Source organism: Leopardus geoffroyi, chromosome A3 (assembly GCF_018350155.1).
Source record: "Leopardus geoffroyi isolate Oge1 chromosome A3, O.geoffroyi_Oge1_pat1.0, whole genome shotgun sequence".
Taxonomy (NCBI): domain Eukaryota; kingdom Metazoa; phylum Chordata; class Mammalia; order Carnivora; family Felidae; genus Leopardus; species Leopardus geoffroyi.
This window is the reverse complement of record NC_059336.1, coordinates 62131013-62153964: the sequence shown is the minus strand read 5'-3', so window position 1 is coordinate 62153964 and position 22952 is coordinate 62131013. Positions and strand designations below refer to the sequence as shown.

The following is a 22952-nucleotide window of genomic DNA, read 5'->3' as shown; positions in this document are numbered from 1 at the left end:
GAATAAAATAGGTAAGAGCCTACTTAATTTAAATGATCTTTCTAAAAGGGAAAAACCATAAGGTGGTTCAGATGCCAGGCCTCATTTTTGCTCATGTAATACACAGTACGTGCCCCTGTCTGGGAGAAGTGGAGAGGCAGATTGCTGAGGGAAAGGATAGGGCTTTCCCAGTGCTCATGGGTCTGGAGGCCAGGGTGTGAAAGGTGGTGCCTGTGGCCCTGAGCAGAGTGTGCTGTCTGAGCAGATGATTAGAGAGTACAGTTATTCTATGAAGACTTTCCCCACTTATTTTAGATTACATTTAAGTCACGTAAACATGTAAAATGTTGACAGACAACCAGAGAACAGAAAGATCAACGGATAAACTGCTGTTCTAAACCAGGCTTGATACCACAGAAGTCCTTTTAGTGTCTTAGAGTGAACTCTAATTCCCTGGCATCTTGGACCTAAAATACAGCTTTCTGGAGGTCTACAGGTCCACTTCCTTCTGCGGTGTCAAAGCTGGCCAAAATAGATTGACCGGGTCTCTACCACTGTGACACCATGCTCCACACTCCCAGGAAATGATTTTGTGAAGTGAATTTATGCGAGTATGGTAGGATGTGGCTGCACCAGCAGAGTCCACGACTAAGGCACTGCTCTGGCTTTATCACTACCTATTTATACGAAAATGAATTCTTCGGGGCACCTGGGTGGCTCAGTCAGTTAAGCATCCAACTCTTGATTTTGGCTCAGGTCATCACGGTTTGTAAGACTGAGCCACAGTCTTTTTGACAGCCCACATTGGGCTCTGTGCTGATAACAGCATAGAGCCTGCTTGGGATTCTGTCTCCCTCTCTCTCTGTCCCTCCCCTGCTTGCTTGCTCTCTCTCGCTTTCAAAAAAACAAAAACAAAAACAAAAACAAAACAAATTTAAAAAAACAAACAACTAAACCCCCCAAATTCTTCAACATTTCAGGATTGGGGCCTTCTGGCTTAGAGATAACATAATATTCCAATAATATTGATAATATTTAAAGACTAATTTTTCAGAAAGAAAATGCAAGCTAAGCCCACAGATTTCATTAATATTAAAATATCAGTGTTTTGGCTAACTGATATATAGAATAAACATTTATTCCTAATCAGATAAAGCTTCGAAAAGGTGACAATATACAAATGCCTTATTAATGATACCCCTTTTTCAGAGTGCATCTATACCCTTCAGATATGTGGAACCACAGAGTAACACATTGACAGCACTTCTGAGGTGACAGGAGTTTTGGGTATCACTTAGAACTGGCAGTGATTTTACCTGAGCCACAGAGCAAGGCTTGTCATAACTCACTGTAGACAGGGAATGGCTCTATTCAGAGAGGCCACCTTTCTGGTTATTAAAAAAACCAATCTGTTTAATTCCATATTTGAGTGACGTACCAATTAATTCTGACTCTTAATACTTTTATCCCCGTGTTTGGGAAAACACAAAACAAGACTGGTGAGTTTAAAGAGATTAGATTAAGGAGATTAGAAGAGTAAGGCTGCATATGGATTTCTCCAGTTACAAATGACAAGGTAAAAAGACAATTCAGAGAACACTGCTTAAACTGTCTTGCTGGTAACGATTTTTCTCTTGACTATATATCAAGAGAACATGAGTTATCCCTGTAACTGTCCCTTGACTAGGTGGTGGAGAACGGGATACTGTAGCTTTTCATTTACCAGAGAACTTGAAATCCTTACAAAGCTAGTGGTATTCAAGTGAAGCCTTTAAAAAAAATTTTTTTTTTTTCAACGTTTATTTATTTTTGGGACACAGAGAGACAAAGCATGAACGGGGGAGGGGCAGAGAGAGAGGGAGACACAGAATCGGAAACAGGCTCCAGGCTCTGAGCCATCAGCCCAGAGCCTGACGCGGGGCTCGAACTCACGGACCGCGAGATCGTGACCTGGCTGAAGTCGGACGCTTAACTGACTGCGCCACCCAAGCGCCCCAAGTGAAGCCTTTTCAAAATAAAATTTGCTAATGGTCAACTTATTCTATAAAAAAATCAGAATACAACAGACGTCAGCAGAAAAGGGATGAGGGTAAAAATGAACATGTACTATTTGTATAAAAAATACTATGCCTCTGAGCTCAGGCATCAAGGCTAAAACAGTGCAGAATGGGTCAAAGTAACCTGTGGAATGGTTTTGCTATGGAAATCCAGTTAATGGCCAATTTTTAATAAAAAATCAGAATGTAACACAAGTCAGTGGAAGAGGGATGAACATAAGAATTAACAAGCACTATCTGTTTTAAAAATTATGTCTGACAGCTCAGGCATCAAGGCTAATCATGCAGATTTGACAAAAGTCACCTATGGAATTTTTTATGATAATTCTTAGAAGCTTGGTTTTTAAATTTGTGATATGAATCATAGCCAGATTGTCTATTCTTGCAAGAGCTCCATGAAAACTAGGGTTTTTCATAATTTGTATTTTTTAGCCCTATTTATCTAGAAATATCTGATCAATCACCTAAGCATGAAATAGGCCTAGAAGAATAGTTCTGGTCACTAAGGTATTATTCCTTTCCTGGAGTGCCAGAATATTAGCACTAATTAGTGCCTCAGGATGATTTCTCTCAGGAGAGATCCAAGTGTGTCAACCACTACGCCCCTTGACATTGCTGCTAGCTGGGTCAGATTGGTTCTCATCACACTGTGGGATCGAATCACTCAAATAACAATGTGCATGTAAGAGTGAATTTTAGGTACGAATACTCCACTAATAACGACTGCCATATGCTGTATTATTTCATAAATTTAGGTTAAAGGTTACATTTCACTAGGGTAACACCTAATTTCTTAGTAGGGTTCATGTCCAGTGTAGAGCCCAACGCAGGGCTTGAACTCATGACCCTGAAAATTGAGACCTGAGCTGAGATCAAGAGTTGAACCTTTGACCGATTGAGCCACCCAGGCACCCTGACACCTAATTTCTTATTAGCTATTAGTTCTATGGAACAGAATGCCCGTGCCTGAGTTAAGCTACATTTATTACCTAGGTAGAGAGTCTAGTCTATTGGTGCTTCTGGAAAGCTCACATATTGTTCGCCGAATCAAAGTTAGAATAGACCTTCCACAAAAACTAAGGCCAGTTCTAATGATAACAGTGTCTTCCTTTATTAACTTATACCCAATTCTTTCAACTTCCTAGGTTGATGCTCACTTAACACAAAAGGTAAATATCAGCCTCCATGCAGATGGCCATTTTATATGATGAACTATGAAGGGCATTAACAATACTAAAACTAAAATTAGCTTATTAGGTAGATCTAAGGGTTAACGAAAGTATGAAGTAGGCTTAATTAATAACCTAACAGTTCAACTCCTTCATTTACTTGCAGAAAGATTCTGCAGCAAGTCTTCCCTGTGGGGCTCACCAGAATCCTGCTCCATGGTGACTGGAATTGAGTTATTTCCTAGTTAATTCATCTTAGACTTGTCTGATAGGTGAGAACTGTCCTGAGCATTAAGGTAAGAACAAATTCTTCCAAGTTTTGTGGCAAAGAATCCTAGAACCCAACTGTAGTGGTGGGTTAGTAAACAGATTCAGAGCTCTTTTTGAGAAAAGTTAGGCTCATACCTGTGGCTGAACTATCAAGGTCACCTTTGTACAGAAGTGAAATGGCTCTCTGCCTGGGAACAAATTACCAACCTAAACTTTCATAACAAGTCATTAACTCTGCCTTTTACATGTCTGACATCAGAAGCATGTGGTCCCCAGTCAACGTTAAGCATTAGAAAAAAAACCCAAGAGGAACATGATGCAGTATATGGCTTTTGTTGCAAAAAACTCCATAAAAACTGACCAACCACAAAAACATTACCTGGATTTCACCAGTAACTTCTTATATATATCTTAGTTCTCTGCACTCATTCATTTTTCTTACCTGGGTTTCACATCTGTTGGGATTTCTTTCTTAACATTTAGGAGTTTTTTGCTTTTTTGCTTCACTTGAGACATTTCATTTTCATGTTTTTCAGGCATGGCTTGTTTTCCCTTTTGCTTTTCTGTATCCTGTAAAAAAATGTACACTTAGCTGCTGAGAAGGATTAATAAGTCTATATGAAGGCAGAGACACAAAACCAAAGACAGACCAGATACAACATGTATGTATAAAAACAACAACCTCCTTTCTATCTTTATTATGGTTCTCTCAATTTTTTTTAGCCTCTGATTTATTATAATTATGCTTTGGTGAGTCTGAATTATAAAGAATGTTATTTTATTTATACTCCTACTCTGTCTGGGGTGGGTGCAGTGGTAGCAGCAAATTGGTAGCTTCTTATTTTTAAGTATTGGGGAGCAAACCTTGCTTTTTTTTTTTTTTTTAATAAGAAAATTCAGCTTGGAATACAATATAAAGTTACACACTCTGGAAATGCTCCTAAATCCTGAGCACAAGTAAAACCCAGGGCAAGAAAACAGCACCGGCAAGTAGTAAGTGTTCGCACCTGTTCACTAAGTGTCCATGAGTGACAATATGGCCGTGAAAGTGTTATGGCGGGGTTTAATGCTAACCATTCACCACCAACGAGAAGAAGCTTAGTTATTCATTCACTTACTCAACAAACATTTACTGGTCAGCCACTTGGTGCTAGGCAATGGGATTACCAAGGGGGCCCAGGCCCTTTCCCCAAGTCTAGTGGGGGGGGGGGGACACACATGACAGCTGGAGATGAACTTGTACCTTCGTGTAGAAATGTTCACTGGCTACGACTGGAGCACAGAAGGGCTGTCTTGCCTGGCTTGAGTGTGGAGCCTGTGCTGAGAAGGACACACCCAAGCTGCACCTTAAAGCTGTACTATTTTCCAGTCCGCCCACTGAGGTTTCTGGCCCCTGACTACTACGTAAGTACAGAAACCACACGTATGCATTTTTATAGTAATTCGACAGTTGTGGCATCCAAGCATGAGACCAGTGGACTTGTCTCCCAAACAGGGCAAGGATCCATTCAGGTATTACGGAACTCTCTGGGGAGTTGCATTTGGCGTGGGTGTGTACTACTTGTGTACAGTAGGACCATCTAGATGACACATGGGAAATAAAAAACACCCTGTTCTTCATCACACACAGTTTGAGCAGTACTGTGTGCAAGGAAGCACTGAGGTTAATCGGGACAGACAGGGGAAGGACAGACTCAGCAAACGAGCACAGCTGTGGGTGTGGGAGGAATTACAAGCATAAAGGTATATGAGAAGCTACCCAGCTTCAGAGTTCATGGTTATTAAGGCAACTTGGGTTTTAACAGGTCACACCAGGTCAATCTATTTAAGTGTCAAGAGTAAATAATCAGGGAAAGGGCTAAAACACCCTCCTGTCCCCACACCTTTTAAGACTATTCTGAATTATTCAAGAATTATTTCTTGACCAGTTGACTCATAAAGGACTTTGCAGACCATGAGCTCTTTGAGGACAAGAACATGGTCTTTTTGTCCTCTGTTGTTTCCCTGGCACTTGGGTGCTCAGGTACGTAATTTTTTTAAATTTTAATTTGCATTAAAAAAGATTTTGCAGCGGGGTGCCTGGGTGGCGCAGTCGGTTAAGCGTCCGACTTCAGCCAGGTCACGATCTCGCGGTCCGTGAGTTCGAGCCCCGCGTCAGGCTCTGGGCTGATGGCTCAGAGCCTGGAGCCTGTTTCCGATTCTGTGTCTCCCTCTCTCTCTGCCCCTCCCCCGTTCATGCTCTGTCTCTCTCTGTCCCAAAAATAAAATAAACGTTGAAAAAAAAAAAAATTTAAAAAAAGATTTTGCAGATAGCTGACACAAATGTTACATACATTTCAAGTGTACAACATAGTGATTCAGCATCTCTAGCTGTTATGCTGTGCTCACCACAAGTATAGCTACCACCTGTCAGAAATATCACAATATCATTGACTATACATTATCATTGACTATATTTCCTATAACTGGAAACCTGTAACTCCCACTTCTCTTCACCCATTTTGCCCATCCCTCCACCCCCTCCCCTCTGGCAACTGCCAGTTCTCCTTATTTGTGGGTCTGATTCTGCTTCTTGTTTGTTTATCCATCTGTTTTGTTTTTTAGATTCCACATATGTGTGAAAGCATGTGGTATTTGTCTTTCTCAGTCTGACTTACTTCACCTAGCCTAACACCCCTCGTCTATGCTGTCGCAAATGGCAAGAGCTCATCCCGTTTAAACGACTGTGTAATAGTCCACCCAATCCCTACTTTTTGAATGAAAGGGTAGAAAAAGGATGGAAAAGACATCTATGGGAAAGTGATTTGTCAAGTCTGTCATCTAGTTAGGAAGGAAACACACACAACTGGCAAACACACCAGTCACAAAGTAGTAAAAGCACATAAATTATATGCAAGAGTACTGAGGAGGAGGAATAAAAGCTGATCAGAAGGGAGTAGGACAGCAGGCATGGAGGATTCTGTGCTGTGTTTTCAAGAAGCAAATGGCAGGGAGGAGACAGGAGAAGCAAGAGGAAACGAAAAACAGAGAGAATTATGCCAGTGGGTGCGCACAGAATGGCGGCAGACAGGGTCAGCTGGAGAGAAGTGTTAGGAGAAAAGCTGGAAAGGCAAGAAAGGAAGTGAGGAAAAGTTGTGAAGAAAGCCTGTGCTGAAAATGCTTTCCAAATGCTTATTTGTATCATCAAAACTGTTGGGATTGCACTCAAAGATGAGTAGATGGCATTCTGCATTTCTGAAGGAATCTGTTAGAAAGGATATACAACCCAGTACAGAATCCAGTGCTATGGACTGTACTGAGGGCATACAGAGCACCACACCAAATGTGAAGGATGCAAAGGGGAAGGGAGTTGACAAGAAAAATAAGTCACATACAAATTTCATTTAAAAAATTAATATATGCAGATGACACTGTTGGACATCTTTAAGAAATGATTCGTTAGGTTACTAGATTAAAACTGAAAAAGGAATTTGGGCCTAGAGTATTAAAGGCTATATTAGGATCATATTAAATTTGAAATATAGTTATCTAAAAATAAAAATGCCAAAATAGAATTATGCCCTCACTTTTCTGCAAAGCACCTATAACTCAGTCTTAGACCCATTCACAATAGTAACCTTACCTTCCATTTACCTAACACCACTAAGTACCAGACTTTTGCAGTATTATTTGACACTGGTGACTACCCTGATTGCTGAGGACTCTGGGCTATAGGGAAGCTTTCTTGATGTGTTGATGTCTGCTGAGCTGGCCAGTTCTGGGTGACCACTAAAGCCTTGGGTCTTCCCTGAGGCCACCTTCCACTCCAGGACAGTCACTGCCCTCCTGGCAGGAGGAGTGAGCTGCTCCCGAAGCCTGCTGTACCAGCTGTGATAAGACAGGAGAAATCCAATATAATTAAAATGGTCTAGTTCTTTCTCATCCTCTTTTGATACTTAAAATTTGAAACAAATTGCATGAGCCAGGGTAGTTACTATTATAGACAGTCCCTATCTTTCAAGCAGGGTTTCCAATCTCTAATTATTTTACTTTATCAACATGCTTGCAGATGTTCTTGCCTGGGGGAAATGAAGACCTCCATCCGGGGGGTTGTGACTCCTTCCTGCAAGACAGTGGCTTAGGCCTGCCTGTGCACGCTGAGAAGGAATCCTCAGAACATGCACATATGCTAAAGAGAAAAGGTTCATTCTGTATTAAAAAACCCAATCTATGAGATACCTCCTTCCATCGTTTGTTTGGGGGAGCCCGTCATACCTCCTTGAGGAGAGGCTCTGTGTCTGGGTTGGAGGTCTCTGTGGTGGTGGAGGAGCTGTCGTCATCAGCCAAGGAGTCTTTCAGTTCATCTTCCTGTGGCTTTCCCTTTCCCTTCTTCTCCTTTTCCTCTTGCTTCTTAGGTGGTTTCACCTTGCGCTGAAGAGGTTTTCCTTTCCCTGGGGGTGAAAGTCAAAATAAAGAAACTTCTTGGTTTTTAAATAGCTCAGAAAACATAGCCATTATAACTTTTCTCCAAGAGGCTGGACTCTCTTTCTCATTAACAAAGGTTTCTTTCTTCTCTAATTACAGCTTTCCAAATCATGTTTGGCTTTTTGATTAGAATTTTGGTGAAAGTCAATTTTACTGAGGCATAATTAATTTATGTACACTAAGATAAACCCATTTTAAGTATAGAGTTCAATGACTTCTGGCAAACTCAGTAGTTTTGACCAGTTTATGTCTGTCTTAGAATATTCTTTTAATACTCCACAGGGCAATGCAGCTTTGAAAAGTCACAGAAGTGAAAACCAGAGATCCTTTCAAGCCTGTTTGGAGATGGAAGCCTGAAGGTGATGCCCATGTACATCACCCAAGGGATAGAAGAGGCCCAGAGACAGAACCATGATGGCTGAGTCCAAATCCTGGCTCTCCCTAACGAGCTGTGTGATCTTGGCCTCCCATCTGTAAGCTGGGAGAGACAACACCTCACAGGGTTGTAATGAGGAATTCATAAAGCCCTCAGAGCAGTGCCTGGCACATAAACACCACGGAATGTTCTATATGGACAGAATGAAACAGAGCTATAGAAAGCCTAGTATTTTTATTGGCGTCTGGGTGGTTCAGTTGGTTGTCTGACTTTGGCTCACAGTTTGTATCTCACAGTTCGTGGGTTTGAGCCCCATGTCGGCCTCTGAGCTGTCAGCACAGAGCCTGGAGACTGCTTCAGATTCTGTGTCTCCCTCTCTCTGCCCCTCCCCTGCTCATGCTCTGTCTCTCTCTCTTTCTAAAATAAATAAACATTAAAAAAATTTAGAAAGCCTAGTCTTTTTAAAAGATGTGGATGCTCCCAAGACAAACAAGAAGCCACAGTATATTTGAGTGCCACTATTTCCCAAGCAGCATTCCATGTCCTGAGTACAGCACCAGCACCAACAACATAATCCCTGCCTTCACAGAGCTTACATTCTAGCTGCATCAGACAGCTGCAGAGAAATCCCCGGATTCCAACACCTGTGGAGTCACCTGGGTGGGCAGGCAGGGTAAAGCTGCAGAAGCTGCAGAAGCCACATAAGCCACAGTTTAACCCATTCTATATATGCCAATTAAAAATACATTACTCTGATAATGGTAGCTTAATACGAGTTATTTAAATCCCAACGTTTCATGGCCACTGTTAATTGTTGTCAGAAACTCAAACTTTGGCATCTAGAACAGGGGATAGCAAACCATGGCCCCTGGATGAAATCTGGCCTGCAGCCTGTTTTGTATAGCTTGTGAGGTGGGAGTGATTTTTACTTTTTTAAGTGATTGGAAAAAGGAACAAGAATATATGACAGAAGGCAGTTTGTGGCACATCAAGCCTCACATATTTATTGTCTGGCCCTTTACAGTAAACTTTTGCTGAGCCTGCTCTAGAAAAAGAATAGGTAAAGCTCTGATTTTTAGGAATGTCATTTTGTCATTTACTTTCACACTGATTCCAGGGGGTATTACATTTGAAACCATAACTGGGACATTAAGTCTCAAAAATTGAGAAGCCTTTATTTTAGCAGAAGATCGGCCAGTTGGTTTATTTACAGCCTCTGATCCATCCTGACTGGCTGCAGCTCCTCTCTGCCATGGCAGAAGGGAAGGAGCCGGTCCTACTCTGGCCCCAGGAGCCCCTGGATTTCTCAGATTCTGAGTTCAACAGTTCATGTTGAGAGCCCTTCAAACTTCCCCACACGATAGAGATCAATCCCCCATGCAATGAATTTCTCACCTGCAATTATACAATTTTGTCATGCTTAGGTTCACTGTGTGAGAGGCACTACCTATATAAATAATCGTATTTACAATAACCTGAAACTAGCTTAATAAATAGGAAAGTGTTAGAAGTGATACATTTTTTAAAGCTGGACTCAAATATTGACAACATGGATACACAAAGGAAAAAAAGAAACACTGAACAAACCAAGAGTTAAACTGAAAACTTGGGTAAAAAAAAAAAAGCTTATCTCACAAAAGACTAGTTTACACTTTTTACCTCCAAATCCCCATCTTTTATTAATTTTTTAATATGCTGCATGCACTTGCACTTGTCCCCAACACCTTAATGAATGGCATTTTGAAAAGGTTATCAATAACTCCTTAGCTGTCAATACCAATGACCTCTAGCACTCCTCTTCTACAAGACCTGTTTGGACACTAGAATATCCCATCTCCCTCCCCGCCCCGCCATACGTCACATTATTATCCTTTTCTGGTACTGGGATTCTTTTGGCAACTTTTTTGCTGGCTTCATCTTTGCTGATGTTTCCTGGAGATCTGCCCTTGGAACTTCTTTCTCCTTTATAGTCCCCCCAGGGGCTCACTTTAATTAATTTGACATAAACAATTCAAATCTAAAATGCCCAAACTGAGTTAAATATCCTAAAAAAATCTTTTGGGTTCTCAGTCTGTAACAATCATACTTAATCTGCTGTAATTTAGACTAATCTGGGGTGCTTTTTTTTTAATATGAAATTTATTGTCAAATTAGTTTCCATACAACACCCAGTGCTCATCCCAACAGGTGCCCTCCTCAATGCCCATCACCCACCCTCCCCTCCCTCCCACCCCCCATCAACCCTCAGTTTGTTCTCAGTTTTTAAGAGATGTCGCTTTGTTGGGGCTCCACACTGAGTTTCTGATTAAGCAGTTCTGTGTGGGACCTGACATGGGTAAATTTTTAAAAAGCTCCTGTAGTGACTCTAGCGTGTAACTAGGCTGAGAATCAGTAGTCAATGGTATCAACACAATCACCACTGTATCAGTCCTACGGCCTAGGTTAGCAGCTGCCTCACTGTCCTGTGTGATTTCTTCTGCTGCTTCTGTTCCCAAATTCAAATGTTGGTGGGAGGGGAGAGAACATGTTGTCATCAAAGGACTAGAAATAATTCTGACTGGATCAGCCTGATGATGGGCCTATGTGCTCTGCAAGGCTGCACACACTGGGGTGGCCTCTGTCTTCCTCTTGCCACTTGGTGGGGTGAGGGAAGAAGATGACTTCTCAGTCAAGCTTGTTCTCAAGGGTTTATTCCCTTCCTTAGGGACTGGTTCCCAGTGGAAAGACTGGGCTTTGGGAAAGGAGGGTCTCAAACATTTTGCCAAGAGGGGACTGGCAAGCGGGAATCAGAAGTCACAGGGAAACTGCCCTCTCCAAGAAAAATTGTTACCTCAATACACAGTGGAGGACACAGGATATCACCTGCCTTAAGGAAACCACACCTTAACTGGCGTATAATCTATATAAAAACTAACCCATCCAAGTAAAGACAATACAAACTGAAGGGAAAAGCAGCTTAGAAAAACCCAGTGTTACCAGCAGTGGCTGATAGACCTAACATCAGTGACAGGTTCCTCAGACTTCACACCACCGTCTGGGTGAAATGTCCCTGAGGCCACTCACCCTCTGTCTGCCCACTCCCACCATCACCAAGCAGACTCTAGATTGAGCATGTGTCCATGACCTACTTGGTCAACATATGCCCCCTCGGCACTGTCATTCCTCATACAGTTTAAACACTTGCAGGGCAGCGACCAGCCTTACTGATCTATCTTCAGTGCCTTGCATGGTGCCCAGCACATAGCTGTACAAGTTGGTTTTGTGCCTTTCTAAATCCTGAAATACACTTACAGTGTGACCTGCTCTGAGACTTGCCACCCCAAGTCCGGAAGCTCATCCCATCTCACTCTATGAGTAGAGTTTGAATCCAGGTTTGAATCCAAAGTCAGTCTTCGTGGCAAACTGTACGATTCCATTTATACAACAATCTTTCTTTAAAAATTTTAATGTTTGTGTAAAATTTATTTTTGAGAGAAAGAGACATAGCAGGAGCAGGGGAGGGGCAGAGAGAGAGAGAGAGAGAGAGGAGACACAGAATCCGAAACAGGCTCCAGGCTCTTTGCTGTCAGCACAGAGCCTGACGTTGGGCTCGAACTCACAAACCGTGAAATCATGACCGGAGCCAAAGTTGGACGCTTAACCAATTCACCCACCCAGGTGCCCCTATACAACATTCTTGAAATGATGTATTATAAAATGGAGGTTAATGGTTGCCAGGGGTTAAGGAAGGGACAGGAGTGGGAGGGAAGTGGCTGTGGCTAGAAAAGGACACAAAAGGGGTCACATGGTGATGTAAATGTCCTGTATCCTGATTGCATTGGTATTAATACAGGCATACCTCGGAGTTACTGCAGGTTTGGTTCCAAACCACCACAATAAAGTGAGTCAATTTTTTTTGGTTTCCTAGTGCATATGAAAGTTATCTTTAGGGGCATCTGGGTGGCTCAGCTGGTTAAGTATCCAACTCTTGATTTTGGCTCAGGTCACGATCTTACGGTTCATGAGATCAAGCCCCACATCGGGCTCTGCTCTGACAACGCAGAGCCTGCTTGGGATTCTCTCTCTCTCTGCCGCTTGCCTGCTTGTGCGCTCTCTCTCTCTCTCAAAATAAATAATAAAAATAAAGTTCTCTTTATAATATACTGTAGTCTATTAAGTGTGCAATAACATTATATCTAAAAAAAGGTACATACCTTAATTAAACAATACATTATGTCTAAAACATGCTAACCACCATCTGAGCTTTCAGTGAGTTGTAATCGTTGATTATGGATCAGTACAACAAATTTAATAATGAAAAGTTGTGATATATTGTGAGGATTACCAAAATGTGACCCAGAGACACGAAGTGAGCAAGTGCTATTAGAAGGATACTAAAGGCAGGACCGCCACAGCCGTGAGAGACACAGTTACGTGCGAGGTGCAGTAAAGCCAAGTGCAGAAGAGGAGCATGCCTGTGTCCGGGCTGTGATATTGTACTGCTGACTAAGTTGTATGCAGTTGCTGGTTGCCAGGCCTGCTGATAAAAATGGTCAAAATGAAACACTTTCTTCATTGCTTTAAAGCCTGATGGAGTATATTTTTTCTAATCACTGAGTGGATACAAAACTCTTCATTGACCAAAACCATTTGTCCCTATCTGCAGGGTCCCTCAGGGCTAGGCTGTGTGTATGGGAACATAAGGCGGGCTGCTACATATCTGTGACAGAGTACCATCTGCATCTTACAGATCTAGCATCCTTACTGAGCAGTGAAGCTATGAGCCTCATCAAATAATCCAATTATGAGCTGACTACATACATGCTGTAGTCACCGCAAGTGCTGTGTGCGTGGGTGAGGCTGGGCGTACATCTAAGAGGCGTGATGTAGGAAAGGAGCTAGGATTTAATGTTATAAGATCAAGACAATGTGAACGTGAAGAACATTCCCATATTCTGTCTAATCAAGGTAAAATGCCCACTCTGTTATTCAGTGTCCTCAGATTCAAGCAGGAATTCAATGCCAGCAAAGTCTGTTTTTTTTCAGGTGAATTCTTAGGCTTCCTTTTCCTGCATGAGAACTATATAACAATGTCTGGCCATAGCTGCCAAGAAATGTGCTGCTCAATTTAACACTTGATGGTAACAACTAAATTTGTTCTAGGTTTCTGATGAGAAAGCACCATAATTAAAAACAAACAGATAAAACATCAAAAACTCCTTTTCGTCTTTTATTCACTGTTTTACATATGCTTTAATAATTTAAACCACTTCCAATTAGTTTAAGTAGGAAAAGTATGAATTATAAATTTAAAGAATATGTCCTCTACTAAGGACACTAAGTAGTGAATAAATGAATTTGCAATCAACTTGTTTGGCCAAGCTGCTTTGGCTGTCTCTCTTCCACTTAAATCATTTTTCTACCCAAAAGAACCACTTCAGTAAAGTTTCAATTACCAGCCAATGGTTTCTCTGAATATGTGCAGTCCCTGGCAGCAGGGGACCCAGGGCAGGCCATGTAATGTCAATTGCAACACCTGACTAGAATCTCTAGAGAACCACGAATTCTGGCATGAATTTGCCTCCTCACGTTTTGGCTGCTGAAATGGTGTAATGAGGCCAATATACAGACCCACATGCAATTTACTTGGGTCAGTATTGGTCATGCAAATTTATTTCTCCCTATTTGTTCAGAAATAATATCTTTATACGAGTATGATAAACTAAAACATACCAAAAGATGCATATGAAGAAAACTCTTCAGGAATTCTTTAAGCTAAAGCAAATAGTTTTCAAATTTTTACAGTAATCAAGGGTGCCTGGGTGGCTCAGTCAGTTGAGCGTCTGACTTGCACTCAGGTCATGATCTCGTGGTTCATGAGTTTGAGCCCAGTGTCGGGCTCTGTGCTGACAGCTCAGAGCCTAGAGCCTGATTTGGATTCGATGTCTCCCTCTCTTTCTGCCCCTCCCTCACTCGCACCCTGTCTTTCTCTCTCAAGAATAAACATTAAAAACTAAAAAAAAATTTTACAGTAATCATATTTTGTCTGATTAAACTCTGTGCTTAGATTGTGAAGATACTTGTTTAACTCAATATAAGTTAGAAAAGAATTCCTATTAAGTGAAATAATTTTACTTCTAACCCAGGGAAGGAATTAATAATGAGTCTGTGGGAACATCCATACTCTTTTTATTCTAGCTTTTCTTGTACCTTTATAAGGTCTTATATACCATTTGTGGGGGTAAGCAGAACCAATAAGGTACCCAGGACTAGGAAAAAACTGCACCACCAAAACTTAATAGTATCCAGGATTAAATTACATAGGATTTTCATAAAATTGTTACACTCAATTTTGGATTTGTTTATTCTAGAAATCAAATATCACAGATATTACAAAAGCACACTCAACTACAATTTGATGTCAGGAGAAGACAGCTTCTGTCCTGTCTAGACATTTCTCTTCACTCCCTTCGAGGGCAACTCCTCGTCTGCCCAAGGACCACTAGAGGGACAGGTGCCCACCTCCCAAGGACATTCACTGGTTACCTTCACTACTGGGTTCACACAGTTATCCCAATCACCTGTGGGCCTTGCTGAATGTGGAGTCTGATTCAGCAGTCTGGGTTGGGGCCCACAATTCTACATTTCCAAAAGCCCTCAGGTGATGTCACTATTGCTGGTCCCTGAACCACAACTTTGGGTAGCAACTACTACCAATACTACTCCCCTTGTGCCAATACTAGCCCATCTCTCGGCTCACTTGGATCCACTTCTCCACCTGTATTGGGCAAATCAGGTTGGATTTACTCCATTTATGACAACTGCATACACACTACATTCCTACACACTGTCTGGCCTCAACATCGTGCCCTGCATGTCTCCCAGTCTTCACTGAGGACCCTGGCACCAACCTCACCGACTTCCTCTGACCCTCAATCTCTCATCATCTGGGCCCCAGGCCTTGTATGGGTCAGGTCAATAATCTCTCATCAGTACCTCTGAAATCCAAAAAGCTCTCAGAGGTTTTTCTCCCTAACTCATTTAGAAACAAAACCAGTTGCTTAAACTCTTGGTGGTACAATTTAAGCTGAACTAATGTTACTTTTTTTTTTTTTTTTAAACTGATGTTACTTTTTAGAGTCATATGAATCACATGGTATATGCATTGCATACCTTTCCCCAAATCGGAACTCCCAAATATGTGAAGCTTCCAGAGTTGTGTCAAGGGCGGCAGACCTGTAGCTCTGTGGCCTCACTGTTGCCAATGGGCTTAACTTCCACTGGGCTTCCACACCCCATTCTGAACGCTGCACCTAAGAACCTGTTACTTCCCAGAACTGCATTTCCTCTGAAGCCCTATAGTGTCAGGCCTCACTTCCAGAGCACAGTCTCCCACCACTCCCGTGCTGCTGCCATCCCTGCAGCTGGACGTGTTGGATCTCCCATCCCTTGACTGCCCATGTTCTCCCTGTCTGTGGGGCTCCTTCTAGCGTGAGGTCCTTCTCTATCCTCCAAGTTCCATGCCTCCGAGTCTGGCATATGCCTCTCCTGCCAACAACCCTGGGTCTTTCTGCCACCCCTGCCCTGCAGAACTCTGACAGTACTGTAATCCAACTACCCAGCTTTGGTGCCTCATCCCTGGGCTGCAGTGTAGATTGAGAAGAAGGGCAAAAGTTTGAGGGAGTGCCACTGCGAGCCTCAGCTGGGTCCAAGTGTTACCCGGAGGGCTGCTCCGTACATCCAGCTCTCATGTACCACGGACTCCCAGTCCACAGAAATGTCCAAACGGTCTACGCTACCGCTTCTCCCCTCAGTCCCAGCAGCTGTTACTTCAGTTCAAACAGAAGCTCCCCTGACGCCCCCGTTCTACCTCTTCATCTCTAACCCATTCATCCACATCCATGTATCTGTGGAATGAGGAGTGCCCCTTCTTTTATAATCTACTGGACTGGGTCTCCCCCACAACCCACCTCCTTGGGCACCTGTTTCTCTTCTTTTTTGGAGGCGGCAGTGCAGTGGGGTTGTAAGCCGTCGACTCAGAATTGGGCCTGAGTCTGGCTAACATATTTGCCTCCTGCAACCTTTCTTTCTGGATTGGGTTTCCTAACTGGAGACACAGGGTCACAGCAATGCCAATCACCAGGGTGCACGATGCTTGCACAATCACGCCTGGAGCATTAATGGTGACCAACACCATCACTCTCAGCTCTACTGGTTTTTTGTCCTTGACCCATAGATATTTCCAAGCAGCATGTTCTCCCCGCTTTTTTTTTTTTTCATTAAAAATACTACCAAAAGATATATTCATCCCTTTTGTTTTGATTAAAAGTTAAAGACCACGGAAACCAGAGGTTAAAGAGTAAATACCCCCTTTCACTTACTTGCCCCCAAAGCACTAAGTGGCCACTGTTTTTTTTTTTTTTTTTCAGTTTAGTAATCAGAAAATGGGTTCTTTTTATTTGAGTTTATCAAATACACCCTAACTTTGAATTAAAAAAAAAAAGGATGAAAAGAAAATTAAAGTTCTAAAAGTATAAACCAGAGAAAATGCTGTGCTTCAGATACACGTGAAAACAATGCAGAATGGCAGGATGTGGGTTTCAAACATCATTCAACACCTGTGTTCTGAATTTCCTCGTATCTCTAAGGGATAGGCAGCCTGTCATTTCAAGGAAAAAACTACAGAAGTATAAACAATATAAAAAGCTTTCTTCATATTTAAGTATATTATAATCAAAACATTAACAGGATGTTACTTTTTTCACTGTCACTCTAGACACAGTGCTGTCCACTAGAACTTTTTGCAATTCTGGAAATCCCTTATTTTGTAATGGCCACATGTGACTGTTGAGCATTTGAAATGTGGCTAATGCAACTAAAGAATTACAGTTTTCATTTTATTTAATGCAAATCAACACACACGGCTTAGTGGCATTTGCAGTTCTAGACGGCCTATTAAAAAAAATCAAGGGATCAGAATTATATTTTTCATTTTAATATAACTGCTCAGATCTTTTTTTGTTCAGTGTAATCTTTTTCCACTTCAATACCACTGCCATCACAAGACATTAGACTAAACACATAAAAAGATGAGCTAAAACCTAATTCTTCCTTGTCTTTAGTAATCAACATTCCATTTCTACAACAATGCCCAATAGTGAGGCTTTTTACTAAGGATACACTGATGTTCAACCTCAGCCTCAGAATTTGACCAAATTATCTGTATTCAGTCTCAGCTTAACCCTCTCAAAGGCTGAATGCCAACTCCTGCAGCTATACACCAATTCAGAAGTCCCAGAACCTCTGGTGTTGTAGGTACTATCATCATATCTTACTGTTACTGCAACTTCAGCAATTCAAACAAGGCATACCATTAGGATTAGTTGTCAACATCTGACTAATCTGCTTCAAATTGAGGTAAACATTCTAGATGTAACTTGGGGTGAGAAATTTCACGTAACATTAGTGTTCTAACCAATCTAAAATAAATAATTACTACAAGAGTGAAAACGCTACATTCTAAAAGCTATTTGTTTTGTGCACAATGTTTGCAAATACTTCAGTTAAATTTAAGTTGGGAAATTGACAATAAACAGAAGTGCCCACTGTTAACAGTCTGATGTGAAAAGTACTCTGTATGCCACAGTAACCTGGTTTCTAGTCCTATCACTTCACTGAAACTATCTTGCCAAGGTCAAGGTCAAGCTGCCAGGCTCTGAAGAGCTCTGTTCTCCCTTTACTTCTGGCCTTGTTGGGATATGCCAACCACATCTTCTACTTGCTGTCACACTGTCTGCCGGCCTTCTCCTTGCTGGCCCTGCCCTCAGGGCCCTGTCTCTAGCCCTCTGTTTGTCCCATTTCTCACCCTTAAGACTAAGTTCCAAGTAGACACTGCTGCTGGGGTGTTCCACAGCGCTCTTCAACTCAGCAGGCTGAAGACGATGAGCACCATTTCCTTCCCTAGTAATAATCATAGCAGGAGCTACACCCCAGTCATGATGCAGGTAGCAGCTATCCTCTCCACTTTAAAGATAACAAATGGGGGTCCAGAGAACTAATTTCACAGTCACACAGTCGGTAAGGCGCAGAGCCATGATTTAATCTCTGGGCCTGCCTTATGATAGAGACTGGCCTCACGACCCCGTACCACTCTGCATCTCCCCACCCTAGATAAAGCTGCCCTTCACTCTACCAAAGCCAGAAATGAGCGTGGCTGCAGATTCCATTTCTTCAGTTAATGGAGATACTGAGAAGTGCCTGCACCAGGTTCAGAGCTTCCTCAGGTTTTAACCCTCAATCCAGCAATAGCCTCTGTCCAGCCTCTAGGACTTCACATACTGCAGGGGAAGAAACCACACAAGTATAGAGTCTAATGACTGCCCTGCTGTGAACAGAGGGCATTTCTGGGTGCCACCTTCCATGAAGAGCAGTGGATGGAGGAATGACTAGGGAAATGGCTGGACGACCTACAATTTAGGTAAGATCTAGGGAGACTGTATTTATTTGAAGGTAAGTCACTTTGAGCAGTCTCCAAAAGCTAGAAATTACATAAACTCATTACAAGGGAGACTTTTTGTTTGAGATACTGGGGAGGGGTAGGGGGAACAGGGTGTTTCTGAAAACAGAAGGTTCATACTTCATGTAAACATGATGACTATTTGTAGGGCACTGGGGGAAAGCTTTAGAGAGGTTATAAAGGTTCGGCCCAACTAAAAGCCTAGGGTTTTATGACATGCCACTATTTTGCAACCTGGAGATCAATGCCTACCTTTGAAAGTTCATTTAAGAGGCTGGTTTTCCATATGTATGTTACACTTTAATAAAAAACACTTGCTGAAAAAAAAAAAAACTAAAGATTTTGTCTCCTTTCTTCTTTCTGAACAGCAGCAATAGGAAAGATAACAAACAGAATGGCCACTCATGTGATGCCTGGAACCACTGTCTCCTTCTGGGCTAAAGAATCACTACAATGTGGTGCCCATAAACCATCATTACATATCTTTTAGTAGGCGGACTCTAAGACCGCTGTGATAATTAAAAACCATTTTTTAATTTAATTAAAAAAAATTTTTTTACAAACAAATTTTTACAAATTTTTTACAAATCTACAAATAAATTTTTTAATTTATTTTTGAGAGACAGAAACAGAGCACACGTGGGGGGGGGGGGTGGTGGGCAGAGAGAGAATGAGACACAGAATCTGAAGCAGGCTCCAGGCTCTGAGCTGTCAGCACAGAGCCTGATGAGGGACTTGAACTCACAAACTGTGAGATCATGACCTGAGCCGAAGTCGGTTGCTTAACCAACTGAACCACCCAGGTGCCCCCCATTTTTTAATTTTAAAATTTACATTCTAGGTGAATGGCCCTGAAAATAAATATGGGCCTATCACACTGATATTGGAGGACTATCTTAGACACAGCGGTGAGGTATTCAGTTTGACAAATTCTTTCTTTCTGGTAAGAAAGGATCATCTACATTCATTTTATTCATGTCCTCAATATGGGGAAAACATATTATGTAACTTGACCTAATTAAAAAAAGAACTTAAACATTCATTTAATATTACTATAAAAATTTCCCTAAAATAAGTAAGCTCTATTAATAATGAGTTAACAAAAAATATATTTCTCTGGAAAAAGTTAAGTAATATTCAAGATATTTTACTATTTTGCAAATCCAAATACATGTAATTCTAAGAGGACGCTAGGTAACTAGTTTTTGTATCACTGGGACCAGGAAATTATCTAATAGAAAAGTCCTGGACTCTGGGACACTGGATTGCTTTTGGCCTTTCAGTGCTGCCAAGTTCCCCATTCCCTGCATAAACCAAAGGCAAAAACCTCCTTGGTGCACCAGTGAGGAAGATATCGAAATAGGCTTGCAATAACGTGTTTTAGCAGGGCTGCCACAGGAGAGAGAGGAAGATGCAAAAAGTTCAGGCTGTAAAGGGATTAATTGGCTTTTACTGGTTTACTGGTTTTTATATTTTGATTTTGGAAGTTGCCAAATGGGCTACCACTGTGTATGTGTGGTATGTAATGTCTAAGGTGAATCCCAGTGAGCCCCACCCTCCTGGTGTTTATGCTCTATGGAGTTCTCTCTCCTGGAGTATGGGCCACACCATATTCCTAATGAGCAGAACACTGCAAAAGTTATGGGATGTCACTTCCAAGATTAGGTTGTAAGAGACTCTGATTTCTGCCCTTCTAGCTTGTTCCCTCTCTTGCCTTCTAGTTTCCTTGCTCTGGTGAAGCTAACTGCTTTGAATTGCTCTATGGAAAGGACCCATGAGAGGCTGCTGGCCACAGCCAGCAAGCAACTGAGATCCTCAGTCCAACAGGCCACGAAGAACTGAATCCTACCATCAACCACCTGAGTGAGCTTGGAAGCAGATCCACCTTCATTTGAACCTTAAGATGACTTCACCCCCAGGCAACACCTTGACTGCAGTCTCATGAGCTGGAGAACCCAGCTAAGTAAGCAGCACACAGATGCCTGACCCACAGAAACTCTGAGACAGTAAAGGTTGGTGTTTAAGTGACGAAGTTTTCAGGTGATTTGTTACTGAGAAATAGGTAACTAACACAGCATACAGAACTCCAAAGCAGGGATCAGCAAACTTTTTTTGTAAAGAGCTAGATAGTAAATATTTTCAGGTTTGTGGACCTTACGGTCTTTTGCAGCTACTCAACTTTGCTGTTGTAGCATGAAAGTATACATAGACAATATGTAAATGAATGAGCATGGCTTGTCCCAATAAAGCTTTATTTATAAAAACAGGTGGCGATTTGGCCCACTGGCTGTAGTTTGCCAACCCCTGCTCTAAAGTACAGGTTCTGTGGAAATGTTATTTTCGAGTTAAAAGGCAGAGATGACCTCCATTTTACCACTGTATAAAAATTATTTTAACGATTAAAAAAAGAAAGCTCAACCTATCACAAGACAACAAACACAAATAGTTGAAAATGGAAACAGTTGTCCAATAAGTTTCTGAGTTTGGTAAGTACCTAAGAAGTACAAATATCTTTTATGATAAATGGGTCCCTGTCTATTTACATCTGATACAGAAAAGTTTCAGTCCAAACTGGAGGTAAATTTGAACCACAAGAACACTTACTAAATTAGCTGTTTATCACAACTATGATCGCAACAGCTCCTTAATTATGCACTGGCTTTCCCTTCATATACCATGCGTTTCTGACAGTAAGAGCAGATGATTACCTTTGCTTTTGGACAGTGGTGATGGCGGCTGCTCTGTAAACACTTCTAGGGGTGGGGAATCATGGTGGTCGAAGTCTTTGTCCATGGCTTCTATGAGACTGGTGATGTCTGAGTCCTCTGAGCTGTGCCTTGTGCTGCTGGCACGTTCTGGGTGGGAAGGGTGCGAGAGGGGGGCGGGTGACAGCCTTTCCAGCTGCGGTTCCTGGTGCTGAGGCACTGGTGGTGGCGGTGGAGGAGGAGAGTGCCGCTCCAGTGGGCTGTGGGCATGGTGCTGACTGCTGTGCTGGCTCTGTTTTGCCCCTTTGGACTTTCTGCCTGCTGTGTGACCTTGGGCCACTGCATTTGAATCTAAGACAAGGGGGCTTGCTTTACTAGCAGATTGTGCAGAAGTCCTGCTAGAAGTGCTTGAGCTGTTTTTGGCTCTGACGTTTTCCACGTCAGCTGAGTTTCTATTGCTGTGACTGCTGTGTGGGTGGACCGGTGGGCCACACTGCTTGTGACTCCCTGCACTGGGCCGGGATGACGAGCCGCCTGCTCCACAGAACCCCCTACTGTGACCGGGGTCACAGCTGAGTGTGTTCAAGCTGAAAAAAGGACCAACTGTAGATCAGTAAATAGCAACCTACAAAATCTAAGATTAAAAAATTTTTATTTCATCAGTACAGCCACAAGAGAAAAATACAAGCTACTCTAAGGAAAAAAACCCAGCAAGATATAGCGATACTTTCCACAATTTCATAGGGTCTATTCTCTGAAAATTTAGGAACCAAGTCAGTGATCTTATTAAGAATATTTTAACCCTCACCAACATAACAAAAACATGGGATTTGCTGTTGAGTTCTTAGTAGAGAAGACGGCTATATACACAGGAGATTATTAAGTAATTAGAATTAAAATTTTTTCTCCCTTGAGCAAAGATGAAAAGAAAAACTTATTTTTTCTTTGAATTACATCAGTCAAATCTATGTATACTAGAAAATTTATTCCCAGCATGTGAACATACTTTCCTTCAGACGAAATACCAACGATTCTCCTGAGATCAAATGGTCTTCCCACATCAAAGGGTGGGTTCGAGGCCTCAAAGGATAGTCGCCTTCGAAATGGCTCCCAAATTCCTTGAGCTTCTAAATAGGCTGTTCCAATTACCAAGAGAAACAGAGCACTGTAGGGGTACAGAAGGCGGGGCAGCGGGATTCATTTGTTAGTGCAAGAGTAACAAAATTTAATATTAAAGGCAGAGTTTCTTGGTAAAGTACACAAGGATATAAAAAACAGAGATGCTGGTGACAGTTTTCATTGGACTGGACAAAAACAGAGCACTATGGATAAAAGTCTACACACTTGTTTTTACAGAATGCCAACTTACATGGAGACTTCTATAAAGAAAATAATTATTTGTATCAGAACAGACACTTGGAGGACACTTTTCCTTTT

The 22952-nt window shown here is 41.9% G+C and overlaps 1 protein-coding gene across 1 annotated transcript in view; it reads right to left on the bottom strand.

Moving 5' to 3' along the window:
* Positions 1 to 22952, bottom strand: part of TMEM131 (transmembrane protein 131) — a 246218-nt gene that overhangs the window by 12979 nt on the left and 210287 nt on the right. Inside the window, exons 30-33 of the mRNA XM_045445797.1 lie at positions 22522 to 22680; positions 21519 to 22102; positions 7730 to 7905; positions 3918 to 4045 (exon numbers count right to left, since the gene is read on the bottom strand). Coding sequence (XP_045301753.1) covers positions 3918 to 4045; positions 7730 to 7905; positions 21519 to 22102; positions 22522 to 22680 — 1047 coding nt within the window. The remainder of the gene's footprint in view (positions 1 to 3917; positions 4046 to 7729; positions 7906 to 21518; positions 22103 to 22521; positions 22681 to 22952) is intronic.